Below are 19,674 nucleotides of genomic sequence, written 5' to 3'. Positions count from 1 at the left end.
TTAGCTTCACACAACTCTCTCTGTAAAGATTGTGGCGTCTGGTGACTTTACCACGCAGAAACACAAGTGAAGATAATTATTGTAATGTTTTTTTCAATCCTCCGTGTCCTCCTTGGCTACTAGCGAGATCTAGAGCTAGATTTTACTTGATTGTCGAATTTTACTATTTGATGGAACCACCGCAACACCAGTTTGGAAACTTGCGAGAAGCAGTTGTGGAGGTAAGGCCACTTCACCTCTTCCACTTAATCCACCATTCATCAGTGTTTTTTCCCAAATTGCTTCCAGACCTGAACTGAGAGCAGCTCATGGCTATGCACAGTACACATTTGACTCATCCTTTATAATAAATAGTTGCTAAACATGCTCATTTTCTAAAATCAATACCATTCTCATATCTGTCCAGTAAATATAAAGCTACAGCCAAAGAGAGTTAGCTTAGCTCAGCATAAAGACTGGGAGCAGAGGGAACCAGCTAGCCTGTGTCTGTCCAAAGGTAAACCAGCACGTTGAGCCATCCCTGTAAATGCTGAAAAGAGTGCCTATGGTGTAAACAGAAGAATATGTTAGATTAGAATATTAAATATTAGATTACAATTAGAATATGTTTGTTTTAGCAGCCAAGGGTTTGTCAAAGTCGTAACCAAACCCTGCACGTCACTGACAAGTACTGACTCATCCATAGCTCAGGTAAAAGCACTTGAGACCATCACAGAAACCTTCATTTAATACAAATACTTTATTGACAATGTGTGTATGGCATACTTTCTGATGGAATTGCTAAATCATGAGAACATAAACCAGGCTTGTCTCATCTTTACAGTTTATATTTGCAAAACGACACTGAGAAACTGTAATGCATATAGAATCAAAAGTGCATATTCTTGTTCCTTTTTTCTTTTGTCCATATATACATTACACTATACATAAATAATTGCATTGTAAAAATGACTCAAGTATTTACATGTATAATATATTTTATATAATATATCAATTTTATATTAAATCTAGGTAGATTACAATTAGGATACTGGGTCAGCAAACCTCATGTGAGTCTGTGTGCTATCTGTGGTTGTTGAGTAGCACCTCCAGCCAGCACGGACAGGAGGTGATGAACTGTCTGGAGTAGGAGGGGCCCCATCCTTTAGCAAAACTGATCCGAACACTGTGGGGGTCCCAGGGCCCCTCATGGCACTCAGGCTTCACACCGTGCAGTGCCATCCAGCTGGAGCGCTCATAGTCAAAAATCTTGAGGGAGAAGCCGGGCATCACTCTCTTCACACTCAGCCCTCGAGCCCTGGGTGGGTCCAGAGTGGGTGAGTGGACAAACACCGGGTGCTGGCTGCGGTTGTACAGCCACACTCCGTCCGGCTCCTGGCTCAGCACGATGCCGTAGCCGATTTTACTGCGCATCTGTTGCACGCTGCTGCTGCAGGTACCTCCACTTCCATGGCTGTGGTGTCCGTGGCTGCCAGGGTCGTCACGGCGGCTGTGGTAGGCGTTGGCGTGGAGCTGGCCCAGGCATAGGCCTGTGCCCTGAGGTAGGTCATAGAAGATGTTGAGCGAGGGCTCGTAGGCTGGATAAAGGCGACCCACGCGTGTGCGCTGCTCCCAGTAGGCGACACTGCACCAGTACGAGCGGTGTCCGCCAGAAGTCGAGGAGCCGAGGGAGGTACCAGTGTCTGAGCAGAAGAAGAAAAGTGGAAGAATTAATATTTGCATTGGTAAGTGTTCATGTGCCCTAATCGATACTCACAAGTTAGACTTACAAAGACCACCACAGTTTTTTCACACTGCAGCTGAACACATGCATTCCTCAAATCATTAAAATATTTTTAAGCAGTCTATGGTTTTAACTCGCAACAGCAGGAAGTTGGAGATAGCTGTCAGTTCTATTTTAGACTAAAGAAATTAATTTCTCGGTCTGCTTGAAAATTCAGTACAACCTTAAACCTTTAGACCAAAAGATACAGAGCATGTCTTAGCAAGATTTTGTGTCACCGTGAGTCACCAAGTCTCTATACGATACTGTGGAACAATACTCTTGTAAAAGATATTCCCTCGTTTGGTGGTGGAGGACACATCTCTCTCTTCTTGCCTAATTGGGTTGCAATCTGATGGCTGCAAAGACATGTATTAAACAATACGTACACTGTTATTTTGCTCCCAATTCTTGTTTTATCCAGACAGACGCTGCAAATTACATCTGTTATATTGCTTATCCTTATGGAACAATGTTAAATAAACAAATAAATAGAGGTGACAATGTGTTGGCCACAAACGATCTTCCTGAGGAAAGCATAAAGGAAGAATTGGGAGCGAGATGGCAGCGGCTAGGTAACCTTTTGTGCAGATTACTGTTACCTATAGGTCCTGCAAAGATTTCCTGCCCTGGTGATTGCCCTGCAGTAAATGATTCACAACATTTCCACCCAAATCAAACCACTCAGTGACCCCTTATGCTCTGTAGGGAAGCATCTGCATTTACTGTTTCTTCACTCACTTAATCGTGTTTTTCCTTTAATTTGTCATTCATCTGAGTATTTTGAAAAGGTGGCTAAAACTGCCAACACTGAACAGCCCACTTCCTTCTCTGCCATCCCTCATCACGTCCCTGCATAACACTCCTTCAGGTCCCGAGAGGAGCAGCAGAGAGGGGGTTGGGGGGTAGGGGTGGTGCTGGAAAGCATTCAGCTCTCTGTCAACCTAGCGCAAGCCCATGAACCCTTGACCCCCCCAGCCCTCATGCTATCAGCTCACATTAACTCCCACACAGAATGATGCCATTATTTTGCTCCAGAGACTCTATTGACACAGAGGATTTAAAGACCCATGTGCCTGTGGCCCCATTCCTTTCATATTCCCACTAGCACCCCCTCTTTATCCACCAGGGGCCAGAATGGCTGCAGTCTCCCATATACAAGCTGCTTTGGGTGAAACCAGGACCGAGATTAGGCTAGGTGTGTTATGTTTGCACAGTGGCCATTTTTGTTTGGGGGGGGTAGAAAAGGTGGTGGTAGTACGGGGAGCTGGGAGGAGAAGGAGGACAAGGGGGAGGAGAAGATGTGTGTTTTTACGCAAATACATGCACACACACTAGATGATGAGATAGGACCTCGTACATGCACATGTACACACACAAATTTGGTCTTCTAATCCAAACAGTATGACTATAACACACACACACACACACACACACACACACACACACACAAACGCAGCACACACACAAAATTACACTTCTCATCTGAGGCCCACGTGTGTCATTATGATTTCCAAGATGGCAACTCCTGCGGTCTGGAGTTTTAACAGCCCTCCAATAAGAGAGCAGGCTGCTCAGCTAGCAGGATCTCTTTCTTCACTCTATCTCTTCTGACCTCACACACACACACACACACACACACACACACACACACACACACACACACACACACACCACACACACACACACACACACACACACACAAATACACAAATACACACACACACACACACACTTTTACAAGCCATACTCTTCCCTGTAAAAAGGCAACACAAACATTTCTGGGGAAACACAGGGAGACTTTATGAGTTCATGATCAAATTAATTTCCAAAGAGGACATAAAACAAACTGGGACTTTTTAGGGTTTTTGAGACATAGTACACTTTACTGTAATTTCCATCACATAATGAATGATGCTACAGAGAGTATAGTATTACGTCCTGGCTTTTAAGTTTCTAATGAAACCTAAACGCAAGAATATTATGAGATTTACGGTAGTTTTTGTGCACCACTTATCTGGAAGAAATTCCCATTAGTCCTGTTTAATCTATATAATTCAATTTAACTTGTTTTTTTTCCTGCTATTTTTGTACTCTTTTAAAATCCTATCTATATGTCTTTCTATACTGTCTTGTGTTTCTTTTACAGACTATTAGGTCTTAATGCCTTTTATGTCTTATGTAAAAACACTTTAAATTGTCTTGTTGTTAAAAGGTGCAACACAAAAAAAATATCTTGCCAAAAAAATCTTGAATAATTCATATTTATAATTTCAAGTGTGCTTGTTTGCTCATATGTATATTTGTTTAATTTTCTTACTTATTCTATTTCATGTGTGCACAGTTTCAATTAATGTAATAAAAGTATTACTGTTGACGTACTTTATTTAAGTTTTCTGCCATGTGTAACAATCCTTATACATCCGTGTGGAGCGTTGAGGGTTAAAGAAAAAGCCGAGAAAGTCATTGAAAAAAAACTGGCAAATATGGAAGAGAGCAGAATTTCACATGAAGCAATGGCACCACGGTCTTCTGGAGATTGACTGATATGTTGTGAAGTCAAAACCACTCAATATGGATTTCCACTAGTGTTTGACAGCCCGAGTGGCACAGCATGTCATGTTTAATGTTTCTGACACACTGACATCATGTCATCATACTCAGCCAGGCTATCATCCAACTAAAGGTATAATGAGCTTGTGTGAGAATGATGAGGGAGAACATGGAGGGAGGGAGAAGAAGGGAAGTGTGGGTGGGCAACTAAACTTCATCAATGGAATTTTAAAAGACAGGTTCAAACTGGAGGTTATCAGCATGTTTATGTTTGAACGGAGGAAGTTGAAAAATTGTGTGTTGGTGTGTGACTTTGTGAATGTGCGTGCCAACATCTGTATGTGAGGGCTGGCAGCAATTACAGCGTCCTGCAAGCATTTACACCAAGCACCATTTAACAGCTCTGTTTACCAATTAAATAAGTAGCCTTTGTTTCATTTCAAAATCACTGTCTCTTTGTGCCAATCTCATGGAAACGCCTCGGTACACTTCACACTTGGTTTTATCCGAGGCCTGAACAGAGGTGGCAAGATAGGTCGATTATAAAACAAATGACAGCAACACTAATCTTTCTTCTTTCTTTTTCTCCTCTTGAGTAGATATTAAAGGAATAGTTAGAAATTTTGGGAAACACCCTTTTTAGACTTTGACGAGAAGATTGATACCACACTTATGCTTTATCTATATGATAAATGTGGAAGCAGATGGTTATCTTAGCTTAGCATAGCATAGAGCCTGGAAACAGGGGGAAACATTGAGCCCAGCTCTGTCCAAAGTTAATGAAGTCGGCGCAGCACCAATTTAAAACTGTAAATCTATTGTGTTTAATTTATGCAAAAAACAAAGCGTAGAAACAACAAGCTGTGGTTTTATTGGGGGATTATATATTGGCCAGGAGCAGTGACTTCCTGTAGTTTCCACTCAGGGGCCTCGGATTGGGTGGAAAAAGGGTTCTGAGTACCCAGGGCCCGAAAAAATGCTACAATGAATAGCCATGGATTCGAGGAGGGGCCCATAGGAAACCTCTCTACACGGCCCAGAACTTTGGGCAATGCTCCTGTTTTCACTGGTTGCCTGACAACCTCATTGCGATGACTCCAGGAATTGACTAACCCTAACATTACATTCTTAACTTTTTACACTTTGTTTTTGTATTATTAAACAAACGATGTACAACATGTTCATAAGTGAGCTTTTGAGGTACTAGTAGGTGGATTTTTACCTTAATAGAATAGAGGCTCCCAATTTCGAGTCTTCTAGGCTAAGCTAACCAGCGTCACAGACAAACATGAAAGTGGAATCGATCTTTTCATCTAATTCTCAACTAGAAAACGAAAATACCTATTTCCCAAAACGTCAAACTACGTATATCTTGAAACGTCCTCACTTTTTCTACATCCCTCCAGTCTAAGCAGTGGAGGCTTCCTCCTGCTAACCTTAACCTGCACAGAGAGGACGAAAGTAAGGGAAAAAGGGGAAATAGAGGAGTAAAAAGACTGGGTGAAAGAGGGAGCGGGAAAATGAGAGGAAAAGAGAAAGAGAGAAGCTGCCAAGCATAACCAGCATCCACGGAAAAAATGAAGGGAGAGAAAGAGACTGTGAGAAAGAGACGGAGGGAGGGAGACCCTCGTCTTTCATCCACTGCCAAGGATTAGATTCCCCTCCAGTTATTAGACTCTTCCACTGTGCTGAAAGAAGTGGGTGGGTTGGAGAGAGGGGGGGGCAGAGGGACGAGAGCAGAGTATAGAATTCAGTTGCTGACCATTGTCGAACTTCCTCAAATTTCCTCCTAAAGTTCTTACCAAAAGTAGGATTAAAATAAAATGGGGGAGAGGAGAGAAAACTCCCCTCCCTGGCTACAAATGGTAGATTCTGTGTTGTTTGAGACAACTATCATTACAGGGCAACTTCAATCCAGCAAGCCACATTTAGGCTGGCGTCTCGACTATCTCTGCCATCAGAGGGCTGCGTTATCGCTAGACACGGGCCATACAGTCCAACACAACAGGGCTCACACACACACACAACAAACACCAAAGCAACCACACACACACACATACACACACACACACACACACACACACACACACACTCTCTTTCTCACTCTCTCTCTCTTATTTTTTCTCTCTCTCTCTATCTCTCTCTCTTTCCATTGTAAAGTGGATCTTGTGATGTTGCCTTCTGCAGTGTGCAACTAGACATTGCTCTCTGCATTCACACCTTAAAAAACCATTCTCTAACAATGATTCATTATTTCATACAAACAGAGGTCCACATTCCTTGAACCTGCAGGTCAACCGGGCCACAGGAAAGTAACTGTGTGTCCGTGTAAAATTCCTAGGAAGACGGTCTTGGAGCTAGTTTAAAAAGCTCCTCTAAGAGGAAGAGAGTAAGTAACCAGTTTCCTGCATTTCTGCTGCTACTTTAAAGTGCCAGACAACTTAAGCCAAAGAATGTCTCAGGTTTGCATACATCATTATTGTATCCTGGACAAACTCTGCTTTCCTGTTTAATATCATCCACCAAAGTTTGTGTTTTCATTGTGGACATGAAACCACTGGAAATCCAAGTAGTTTTCACTTCAGTTTACACCTACTAACTCTGATGCTTGTCAAACTCATAATGGAAGCTGACACTTGGGAAATAAAAGATGGTTTCAGGAGATATATAACAGATTATATATTGAATTATGCACCATTTGTTACTGACAATTTACATTACACTTTGGCAGAGCCTTTACACTTTTTAGAAAACACACAAGAACAGTATACAGACTGTTCTCTGGTGGTCATGTGGTTAATACATATACATGTAACTGCAAATAAGCTTGTTAGCAAGTCATCACCCCTTCTCTATAAACTGTTGGTGTAGCTTTGTCAAATAAAGGCAAAAATGCCACCTAACAGAAATGTGGACATGTTCCAATCCAACGTGTGCTTCTGTTTAGACTTTACATTGCCACGTTCATATATATATGTTAGTATGCACAAGCATGAGCTTTAGACTAGCTACCTGGAAAACCTCAAATTAGAATTAAACTGAGAAAGCGTGACCTGTAGACCTATTGTTCTTGGTTTAAAGGCCCAGCGTGTAACGTGTGTAGTTGTTTATTATCAAAATTGGTGTTGGCTGTTCACAAACTTGTCCTTTGTCATGAATATTTACCACCACCATCAATTCCAAGTATTCCTTCTGGCTTGAAATTTTAACAATTGGATTTGCATGAACTGGGGTAGACGCTCCATGTTCATGCGCCATCTTAAAATATGTTAGCCAGTAAGGGACATACAGGATATACTGCTCCGGCAAATGTCAGGAACATGAGTCTTCTTCATCGGCCAGAAAAATTAAAAAGGATATAGAAAAGAGCAACAGACCGGATTTTTGAAGCATTAAGGCTGCCGTAGCTGTAATACATACTTGGAACTAGGTGGTGCGATAGATCTCAACGCTAGATGGGAGAAATTCCTATTGTCCCATTGGACCTTTAACTTCAATAAACTCAGAATTAAGAACATTTACTAAATACTGCAAATACTGCATGCTAGTAAAGGTCCTGCAAAGTGACTTATCAATTTACATCTAATCATTCCACATTCTCTTGTATGTTTGTTTTTAACAGATGGATTCAGTTTCATTGATGCAGACTGGTTTCATTTTTTTGTGCACAACAACCTTGCCACTGGAGATTAAAAATAAGCAAGTTCAAAATATTTCAAGAGTTTTCTGCAGGTAATTGCAGGGATTGCTCATGTTATTAATCCAGTTTGACTGTGAGCTACTTCACCAGAAGGCTTTGTCAGCTTGATGAGCAGCTAAAGGGCCTACTTCTTTGATTTCTAAAGGCGTAAAAGAATGGTCTGACACTGAATAAATCTGAGAAAACAGAACTAATTGTGATTTTGTGTTTTTGAAAATCATCCATGATCAGATTTTAACATCCTCAAAGCAGGTTAAGTGCAACTTAACCAGCTACGCAGGACGAGGGCGGGACTGACGCCTATATTATACTCCTACAGTACATTAAGGTGTCACAGCGGCTACAGCATGCAGTGATTTATTGTTCTGCATAGGCTCTGTTGTTGCACCAGTGTTAAAGGAGAGTGTTTGATCAATGGCTATGCATTCCTGCTATTTCTGATGTTATCATGTTCCTTCATAAACAGTGGTGAAAACAATCACATCAAAGTTACATTGTGGAAATAGCTTTGCTTGATGAGCGTGAGCTATCTGTTGACCATTTTTGATAAGGAGAACATTCAGCCTTCGCAATGTTGTCTTCACTATCAACACACACAGCAGCTCAATCCCAGTTTATGTGGTCTCTGTATGGCCAGTGTAGCCCCTATACCGTACATGTGGTTACATTCTTCAAGAGTTACTTACAGACGAGCCAGAGAGACATATACAGGTATCATTATATTGCGACAGAGACGTAAATCCAGCTTGACTAAAGACACTCCACAAAAAAAACAATATTGCGTATTGTAGCTTTAAGAATAACTGGCCTTTAGTTTACAACTCAAAGAAAGATGACTTAAGTCTGAATAGAGACAGAAGCAGTGAAGAGTAGCAGAGCTCTGAAGTTGACAAGCCTCCCCTCCCAACACATTCCTGGACAGGCCCTCTTCCTCGACACTTCCTCCCCCCGCTCAGCCAGTCACAGGGGTCAAGTTGACAAGTCTCTTGTTGAGCCTCACGTGGTCCGACTATATGGCCTTCACTCCTCACAACATAATTACACAAATGTATTGGTGGAATAGACCAATTTGTTCCACTATGAAGAAAGAATTATGAAATTCCTTCTAAAACTTGATTTGGGAGAATTATCTGAATGTGAAACTCCTGGGCGGAATGCATTGATATGAAAAAAACAAAAACGAGACTGCCGACCGAAAATACAATGCACAATCACTATACATAACTCACAAGGGAGTGACACAGGGACTGTGAGAGTTGAGATATTAAAAGATTACAACTTCATTGAAAAGTGTAATCCACGATGCACACACGTGACTTGGCTGTTTTCAATAACGAACTGAACACTGTTCAATGGTTCAAAGTTGGATAGCAAAGCTTAAATACTGTATGTGTTTGTCTGTCAGTGTATTTCTCAATATCAAGGGTGAATGCTCACCACAAACACACAAGCTATTCTTTCTACAACAGGCAGCTACATTGCCTGGATACGTATGAAAATGTTGCTTCCGTCATATAAGCTTCAGACTTAACTCAGCGTTGCACTCGGAGCTCAAAGCACAGGCGACAGCTTCCTACATTTCATAAAGTCAGAGAGCCTGTCGACATCTGCAAAGAATCTTTAGGTTCAGCAGCATGGCAGGATTCCATTAAAAGCCAAATTGCGGGTTGGCAAAAACTCTGAGGAAACAACGGAAAGCCACAGCCAGCCCTGTAATTTAAACCTTATTTTAAATTGTGATGGCCTGACTACATGAACTGAAAAAGAGGGGGCGAGAATAAGAGTTGCAAAAATGGAGAAAAAGAGAGCAATAATGAAGTATTTCAGAGGTATGCATAGTGATTGTTCTGTGTCTCCATACAACATGTATAGGCTACGTATCATTCTACACTGACAGACATTTCAGCATTAAACTTTGTTGAGGACAAGGCTCTATTAGCTCAGAGTTTACAGCTTATTTACGTGTGCTAATTAAATACAGGCAATTGTTTTTCAAGTCAGGATTAAGCTAAACTAGGAGGCCCTGATCAGGGAAATAAAGTAAGGGAAGTTAGGTTTCTGTGTTTTTGTGTGTGAACTGACATAAAAGAGCTCTGAGTGAGTTGTGTGCTGGGTCCTCAGCTGCGTCCCCTGCTTGTATAGTGAAAAGGAGCTGTGATGGAAAATATTTGAGGAAATGGCAAATGGTTAATGGGCCAGCACTTGATGTTAAATTCCATAGTCTAATGTGTCTCAGTCAGACATAAGAGCAAGTGTTGTACGCGTGCCAGTAAACAGACTGGAGGTTCAGGTCACTGAGAGGACCCGTCCGGACTTAGACAGATAGATTCTCACTAGTTGCGGCATAATGGGGTGTTTACTTTTTGTGTTAGCACTGTTTCGACATCTTTGTCCTTGACACAATATTGAAATGAATTCTGCAAAGGCATCTCATTTAATATTCATGCTTCTGTGAGTCAAATCTTTACTTGAGAGTTACAGTAGATGATTTACAAAACCGTGTCCAACTTAGTCAACCTGGACCGACCTGGAAAGCTTCACACCTGCTGAGCTAAACTCACGAAAAACAGCACGGCGAAGTCAAACTCTCTTCCAAGCTTCCAAGAATGTTGGCTCAGTTCTGTGTTTCTTAAAGCGCCCATGTTATGCTCATTTTCAGGTTCATCATTGTATTTTGTGGTTGCACCAAAATACGTTTACATGGTTTAATTTTCAAAAAACACCATATTTTTGAACTGCACATTGCTGCCAATACTGTTTTCACCCTGTGTCTTTGGGTCTCTGTTTTAGCTCCAGAGTGAGACATCTCACTTCCATACTATCTTTGTTGGGAGTCACACATGCGCAGTAGCTAGGTAAGATCACATCAGCTAGATAACTCTTTCTCTAACTTTGATCAGTACAAGGCAGGATTAGCTGGGAGACTTCTTCTAAATGAGGGGCACTACCTGCAGAACAGGGACATGGAAGTAGTTCTTTTGTATATTATGGTGAACTAGTGTGTGTTGTTGCAGTGTTTTGCCATTGAGAACGAGCTAGCATGCTACGGTTAGCCACCGCGTCTCGGCTAGTGACGTAGAAAGCTGTGGAGATTTTGAACAGCTGAAGGAAGAGGACATTCAGAAACCGTATCTCACTCAAAACAGCACGGATAGTTTTTTTTCCAAGTTTGTATGCATGTGGAAGCACCAGAGACATAAAAATACAGAGACATTAGATAAAATCCCCCCAAAAGTGATTTTTTCCTAATATGGGCACTTTAAGTATTAACTGTGATATGTTAAAAAATATATCAGATGTCACTCTCCAGAGTCAGACCCCCTTATCCCCCTCCCACCTCTTTCCCTCCGAGACCCTACTCCCCTTTACCTTCCCAATTTCCCAACATTCCTGGGCCGTGCCCTATCAGTCAAAGGGCCAATTCATGGGGTTAATGCTGCAGCTGAGTGCAGACAGGGTTTTGAGACAGGATGTTTGGCTGATACCTTGCTCTGCTTAAGCAAACAAGCCACCAAAATATGATTACTGAGGGCAGAGAGGGAGCAGTCTTCTTGTCTTACTTCAGTGCATCCAGGCCAAACTAATGTCCACTAAGTATCATTGCTTTACTTGTTCCCACATGTTCAAAAGCCAGAGCCTAACAACAACAAGGTGGACACATGTTTGACAAGTGCAATGATGTCACATGATTTAAACGCTGACAGGGACATCACTAACTCTTTGGGCATTGTGCTTCAGGACTCTCAATCCCTTAAATTAAAATTCCTGTTATGTGCGTGTGCTGTCAATGTCGGTGAAATGCTGATGAAAAACAAGATTAACAGTCTACAGCCAAGCAAGCAATAAGTGAAATGAGTTTGGCAATGAGGAAAATTGCAGATATTTGCTACTTTTTCATTAGTATAGATTTATATATAGGTGCATTTTCACATTCTGCTGACAATATTTGATTGAATCAGACTAGAGTATCAGGCTCAGATTTAGGTGTCATATTTAGTTCATTTTTCTTCAGGCTAAGCTGTACTTTATCAGTCTGGTAGTGTGGGTAGGTAGACTCAGCTGTGCTTTGAGCTAATGCTAAAGTGCAACTTCAATCGTTCAGTCTCACATTGTATTCATGTAAGCTGATTTCTGTTTGAAAGGGAGTCTGTTTTCCTAGCAATTTATGCATCCTTTCCGTGGACGTCACAGAAGCGACAGTGGCAATTGCTGAGAGCAATTAACTCAAGATTTTAAAAGTTGGTATTCTGTAAATCAATTTACAAAAACCTGTACAGATGCGTGACTGTGTCAGAGATGTGGGTGGTGAGTCAGATATCTGGAGCAATGCTATAGCAGCATTTTATGTTAGCTATAATCTCAAAATCCGAATCAGAATCAGAAAAAATACAGCTAAGGCTGACAGAAACTAATTTGGGAGATTTTTTTTGTTACGTTTAGTGTGTAAGTGTAAGTGTAAGTTTGAACCTGTTGGTTATACCAAAAGAAACATGATAAAATCCATAAAGCTCATGAATGTCAGTACCAACCATAGACTGTGTATACAGATGGGTGGCTTGACAGCACCCCAAAAGTGGCAGGCCTGGTGGCTTTCTGCAGTATAGGTCATAAACCACACCCATCAGTGTTAGTGGATGGGACACACAGAACCCAATGGGTGACATCACGGACAGGCACTCCATGTTTTTTACAGTCTATGATGGGACATGGGTCAAACAAAAGAAATTGAGGACACCTCAAGTACATTTCTCCTGAAGGCTTCTGTCATTTTAGGTAGTTTTTATTACACAGATGTTTGTTTGAGTATTCATTGCTCTGATATGTTTTGGTTTTGATGAATTAATTGATGCTTTAAAAACAGGAAAAAACTTCATAATCGCTCTGATTGACCTGCGATTGGTTGGGCGGGTATATCAGGACTTCCGTCCGATCACGGCTGCACAGACTCTGGCTCCAAAATTACAAGATGGCAGCGCCTTTATATGTACAGTGGGAAGAAGTGGAGACGCGTAGTCCATCTTGATATGCTATGGTTCCAGCTTTTAATGGCCATCACCATCATGGCCATGTGTGTTCTGGCAAACAGTGGTCATGATTCAAGGTTTATGTGATGCTGGATAATTCCATTCCAAGTTTTTGCAATTTGTGTATTATTACAGGAGGAGTATAATATAAAATATACAATATTCAGAAAAAAAAGGGCAATACAATAGTGCAGAAAGTCAAAATAATGTGTATTTAGAGAAAAAGCTGCACTAGCTTAGTCAAACATAATATACTGCTTTTAGTTAGTACCAATTATGAAGGTAAAAAAGCAGAACTTTGTCTCCCTTGATTGGTGAGTGTGTGTTTGTATGTGTGCGTGTGTTTTTGTCCTGATAGAACCCCTATGTGAGTTCTCTGAGACGATCTTATCACTGAGTCAGACAGACATTCCTCACTTTTTCCCCCCTGTCACACACACCACACACACACACACACACGCACACACATGCGCGCACACACACACACACACACACACACACACACACACACACACACACACACACACACACACACACACACACACTAACAACAAGCAGCTGAATGTAGTAGATGTAAGCCTACTAAACTTTAAAGGAGTCATTTCCCTTTTCAAAGCATTACTTTTTGCTGCGGTTTAAAGGGAACGCTAACTGATTGAATGATAAAAGAGGCCATGGCAAAGGTATGTATGGACCACACCCTGCTGCAGCCTGTTTTCCCCGTAAAGCTAGGGTACGTAGCTACTTTAAAAAGGAATTTGAGAAAAAAAGATGCTCAAGTGTAGGAGCACATGTTCAATGCTTTTATTTGTTCTTAAGCAAACATCAAGGCCTTTAGATGATATGCCGGAGGATCACCTGCTCAAAAAACACTCATCTACCCTCTTGAAAGATCTAACCAACCAACAAATCTTTGATACAAGCTTCATGTACAGCTTATTATACCAGCTGTATTTAAAAAAAAAAGGGGAGTTGTACGTATAATCTGTCAAAGGTAACAGACAAAAGCGACATGCAGATTTCTTGGCTACGTCTGTTTAGTCTCTTTCCGACTCATGCTCTTGGCCTGAGCTCCAGTTCCTGGCTCCAGCATTCTGGTGTGGGGGGCAGGGGATTAGAGACCACACACACACACACACACGCACGCACACACACACATACACACACACACACACACACAGAATCACCCAAACACACCACGTCTTGAGAAAACTGATCTTTTTCATCAGTCAGACAGTAGGAGGAATTATCTCTTATTACCCAGTCTAGAGATCCCAAACTAAAACTTGACTCTTGTTTGACTGATTTTTTAACATAACTTCCAAAAACAACACTTTTGTCAGTGCAAATCAACTTAAAAATACATTAGAAGTTAGGCTCAATGAACTAAATTTGATAACTTTTAGGCTATTTTTTCTTTTTAATAAACAAAGGTTTCATTATTTAGACCCCACAATTGTATTCCTGACAGTGTGTAGAAGGTTTTGGAACGGCATTTAGACCTCCATGTTAGAAAATAAAACACCCTGGACGCATCGTCCAAGCAAAAAAAGCATCTTTTTTTTTAATTTCTTAAAAGAGTGGTGAGGTGTGCATTGAGAAGACATCAGTATTTCTTAAATGCTGGCTATGGCCCTGCCTCTAAACATGGAAAATATAAAAATTCAATAAATGACTTCAACCTTAACCATCAACTTCAACAACAACAAAAAGTTAATTTCTGGAAGTAACAGAAAACAAACCCCAGAAGGTCTTATTGGGGTGCAGCTGACTCTTCAGACAGGTCTGTGATGCAGTGACTACACTACACAAACTTTATAGGTGCCTATTCACCTTTCAACACCGTCCACAAGTGAGCCCAGGAAGGCTTGATCGAGTGGGTTTGTGGGTTTCTTCTAACGCTACAAGGACCTCTCCACCCGACCCCAGCACGTAAACAAATAAAGCTCCAGTTTCATCATCTAGAGGGGGCTGTTTCCTGTCCAAACGCAGCCCTTAGCCCCCCTCTTTCCACATACACACGGCACACAAAACTCTACACCTCCGCCTCATCAGAGCTGCTCGGCTCCCCCGCCCCCAAAATGCCAGCCTCTTTCCACTGCTCAATTGCCAAGAGGAATGGAGGGATTTGAGGGAAGAAAGAGGGAAAGAGGGGGATGGGTGGTTCGAGAGGCAAAGGGGATTGGGAGTATGCACGGGGATCTTATTGCAGCTTCATCCCAGTTAAATATTTTCGCTGTGGAGAAAGCAAAAGCAGAAAGAGAGAAAAGCAGAAAGGCTACACTGCTGTGGCATCTAGATAGTGAGAGACCCCAGACCCCCACCGAGCCCCCTATGCCTCTCTGACAATAGAAGCTTTATGCAGTGGAGTTTTTGCTTGTCTTAACATCCTTTGCAAATAGGAAGGAAAGCACAACATAATCACACCAGTAAATGTAATTTAACCTTTCATGTCAACATTCAGAGACGACGCATGCTCTGCGTTTTTTGCATGCATGAGTGTGTGCATCTGTGAGGTCAAGCACACCCATGCTCCAAAACTACAAAACTTTTTTTTCTCCATTTGTGCTTCCAAACTTATTTGTGGGAGCGCTTCACTTCTTCAGGAATCAACATCTGCTTAAACAAACATCTGCCTGGTCACAACGTTCATGTAGTTCTGCAGCAGTGATGCAAGTTACTCACCTGTATAGTCTCTCGGCACAACGTGAGGCGGATTGGAGGAGAGGGGGGGCACAGTTTCAGTGTTAGACAGAGTTGAGTCTGGTGAATGTAGAAAAAAAACACAAACATACAATAGAAGAGTGAGATACAGGTTATTAAACAGTCATTTCTCAAGCAAAATTGCCAAACATTGGTTAAAAACTTCTCAAATCTGAGGAGATGCTGTTTTTATTAAGTTTAATATAATCATAAATCTTTGGACCATTGGTAGGAAAAAACCTACTTGGAAACCACCTTGTGCCCCTCTGAATTTCATGTTTTAAAGAATGAACAATGAAAATAATCATTGTTTGCAGTCTTTATACAGTCCCCCAAACTATAGTGCAAACTGCCTGTTTGCACAAACAGAGCCTCTCTATCATAAACTCCAGATTTCGGGCTCAACAAAATAGAAGATGAGAACAGGTAAAACTCAACAAACTCACTTTCAACACAAGCAACTTTTTAAAGATAATCTGTTTCCATTCTAAAAATATGACGGTGACGATACCCTCTGTGTCATTTACTGGATTGCAATGTGGTCGCAATTCTTCCAAACTCACCCAGTGGCTTGTGTTCATCTGAATGGGACAGAGAGTATGGAGGAGGAGGTGATTCTGGAAATACAACAAAAGTGAAGGTTAAGTTAAAGGCTGTATGGTCTTAATGCTAAATTATCAACTGAGAAAAAAAAACTACTAAACCAATCATTCCTCACATATGTTAGCTGCTGCATGAGTCTTCTACATTAGTGCTACCAGCTGTAGCTTATGTGAAATGATTACAATTAGTTTGATATTATGGATCATGAACTTCTTACATATTGCAAACAAATAACTCTGTCTCTACAAAAAAAACAATTACAATATGCAACAGAAAAACATTTTTTCCTAAAACACAGCTCAAGATTCATTCGTCAATGAAGAATGTATTAATATAACCTATAGCTCTTAAATCATTATATAATGTCAAATAAATGGACTTCATCTTCAGTCTCATCTAAATCACATAACTAACAAAGTCTTTTATCTTCAGGTAAACAGTTTAACCCAGCTGTTTCTATAGCTAATGGTAATGTAGACCATGTACCTGAATTTAACTGTGCACACTGTGCTCGATGCATATATTTGTTTTTCATGGGGTAATGTTCATTATTATGGTTCCTACCTTGCATCAACAGACAATCTTTACTTAAACCTAAGGAGCTTTTTGCATTGAGTACATGATAGCATACTATACATATGTAGGCTTTCTTCTGAACTCCTAATGTGTATAATTCATCAGATCTAATCTGAACTTGCAAGTCCCACTGTATCTTTTTTTTTTAATTGCATCTCTCTGTAAAGAAGTGTTTGATTGTTCAGTTTTATCTTTATAAAGTTTTCAGTGAGGACATTTTTAGTCACACAGGCTCATATGATGATTTCTTTGTAAAAGGGCAGCACTGTAAACTATAAGCAATGCAGCTGGGAGAGTCCCTCCAGTCCAAAGTGGACATGGGTTTGCGGCTGCGGCCCCTTTAAGAGCAGAGCCAGTAATTGCCGGAGTCCTCAGTCAGTCAGATACCCAGCGAGTCAGTCTGGCGCCAGCACTATGCAAACTGTATATTATCGGCACTCCTTCACCTAAATAACAAGAGGAGGACTTCCTTGTCAGAGAAAAAAAGAGAGCTTAAGTGCAACTTCAGAGCGACCTTCAATTGGATGATGTTTAGAAGCAGCAACGTTTTGCGCAAATTTAAATAAATGTGTAATGTGTTTGGAATGTAGTTAGTTATAAAACTGCTGAAAATAAACATAGAGCTTAGCCTAATTAAATGTGAGTTTGACCTGATGGCTAAAAGGTGTACACTGTTAAATAATAACTAAAAATGAAACTGCAGTAAAACATGAGTAGGCTATACGTGATATTTATCCGATGGCGTCAGATTCAGATTTCAGTGTTCCATTATACTTTACTGTAATTGTAAATGTAAGACGGCTTCATCAGTAATAACTCACGAAAAAAAAGGCCTAAAGGGTGTTATATTTTCGCTTGTGACGTTGTTTGGCAATTTAATCAACAATAACAACATTCTTCTTTGGCTGCAGGCAAACAACACTCTGACTGATTGGACACTCTCATTCATTTCATGCTATCTGTTCATAGGGGTATACGGGCCATCAATTTATATGCTGCATAAAACTGAATTATCACCATTTATGGCGCACTTCACTTTTATGAAATTAACTTCATTCTCTGCAAGGCCCTTTATCTGAGATCGGACCTCCAGGGGATCTTGAGGGAGTCCCCCCCCCCCCCCCCCATAAATATGATGGTTAATGTGGTGGAAGTAACAAAATGACATGGGTACACTTATTGATATCTTCCGTTTGTACTGATACATTTGATAATTTGCAAGTTGAAAGTTATTTTCTCAGGGGACAGGTCTATTCTACATCTACCCACGCACCCCTGCACCATCGCCCCTTTAATGTTGAGGTCCCTACCTGGCCCACATAACCGGCTGTAGTGATAGGGGTTGCAGCACACCTTTGCGCCGTCCACTGCGCCGAAGCTCTGGCAGTGGCACAGCGTTTTGAGCCGGGCTGAGAGCGGCAGGTCGCTCCAGCGGTACACCTTACTCAGGAGATACTGTGGAGAGATGTGATGCGCACCGAGCCGCAGCTCAGTGCTCGGCACCATGACACACTCGCTAGGTATCCCTCCTTTGGTCTCTACAGCCTTCACCAAGGTATCCAGAGATCTCTCCTTGAGTCTTTTCAAAAAAGCATGAGCAGTGCTCGCGAGTTCCTCCTCCAACCCTGCGTTCCTCGGTGCGCACTGACAAGCGCCCCCTCCGTCTTTTCTCGGGGCCCAATAAGGGCTCCGAGGTCTGAGATCCCATTCCCCAAACAAACAACACGTCACCGTCCTACTGTCTCCCTCCTGTCCCCGCCGGGAGCCTCTGTGCACCGGGACGCAGATGGCATCCCGGTCATCGTCAGGCTGCTCCTCTTCCTCCCTCTCCGCGCTCTCAGCCAGGTCTCCAGCCTCCGCCGTGTGTCCCGGAGCCGGGTCAGTGTGTGTCACCGACCGCTGCTCAAGTCTGTGGAGCTTTCCCGAGTGTCTGCCGCACGGACCGTTCCGTCCTCCGTCACCTCGTCTGCTTCCATCCCGCCCGTCGCTCTCGGTGACCAGACGGCTTCTCCAGAGTCGCCGTACAAGACCTGAGCGTTTCGACTTGAACATACGACAACCTAGACAGTTTTGGATGTGTCCTATCGGTCCCGTCCGGGTCTCGGGAGATGCCACATCGATTTACACTCGTCGCGCAAGTCCGGGGGTTTGTGCACGGTGCGCACAACATGCGCAGCCGGTGGTCGCCGTGTGCTGGCTCTCCCGAAGCATTAGACAGTAATATTCAATCATGCGTTGCGTTAAACATCACTACAAGTCTAAAGAAGGAGAAGGCTACACAGAGTCACTGCTTAGTGACCTGCTGTTGCCAACTCAGTTAAGCCACAACTTTTGCAAGTCCTCTCTCAAAGCCTTCCACACTCCAACACTGTGGAGACCCCGCACACAATCCACAAACCATAGTTAGTCCACTCGAGGAGCAGGGGCCGTTTACATTAACAAAAAGAGCATCAGGAACATTCATCCACAAGTTTTCCAGAGTTTCTCCTTGAGTTTAGTGAAGCTCTTGAACCGTAAATTCCTTCCTTCACCCGACATAAATCCTCACAAAACTGTACCTCCGAGGACTTCTGTCGCTAGTGGAAGCAATAATCCGGCTGCAGAGTCCCGGGGTAAAGCAGAGATGGTCGGGGACTCCAGTGCTAAACTCCGGGACGGATTCCGTGCTCAGAAGTTGTTTTAAAGAGTGCTGGAATTACTCCACTCTCCACTCCCCTGCAAGTCTTTTTCGGACACACACACACACACACACA

The 19,674-nt window shown here is 42.1% G+C and overlaps 1 protein-coding gene across 1 annotated transcript; it reads right to left on the bottom strand.

Annotated features, from left to right (window-relative positions):
- Positions 1-720: 720 nt before the first annotated feature.
- Positions 721-19,666, bottom strand: LOC116703887 (mothers against decapentaplegic homolog 6). The gene is made up of 4 exons (XM_032538973.1): positions 18,232-19,666; positions 16,306-16,359; positions 15,725-15,802; positions 721-1,682 (listed from the first exon to the last, which is right to left on the bottom strand). Exons 1-4 carry the CDS (start codon positions 18,971-18,973, stop codon positions 1,063-1,065), a joined length of 1,494 nt encoding a protein of 497 aa, XP_032394864.1. The 5' UTR covers positions 18,974-19,666; the 3' UTR covers positions 721-1,062.
- Positions 19,667-19,674: the final 8 nt, after the last annotated feature.

The sequence above is a fragment of the Etheostoma spectabile genome, chromosome 1, assembly GCF_008692095.1.
Source record: "Etheostoma spectabile isolate EspeVRDwgs_2016 chromosome 1, UIUC_Espe_1.0, whole genome shotgun sequence".
Lineage (NCBI taxonomy): Eukaryota > Metazoa > Chordata > Actinopteri > Perciformes > Percidae > Etheostoma > Etheostoma spectabile.
This window is presented reverse-complemented; position numbering and strand designations above follow the sequence as displayed.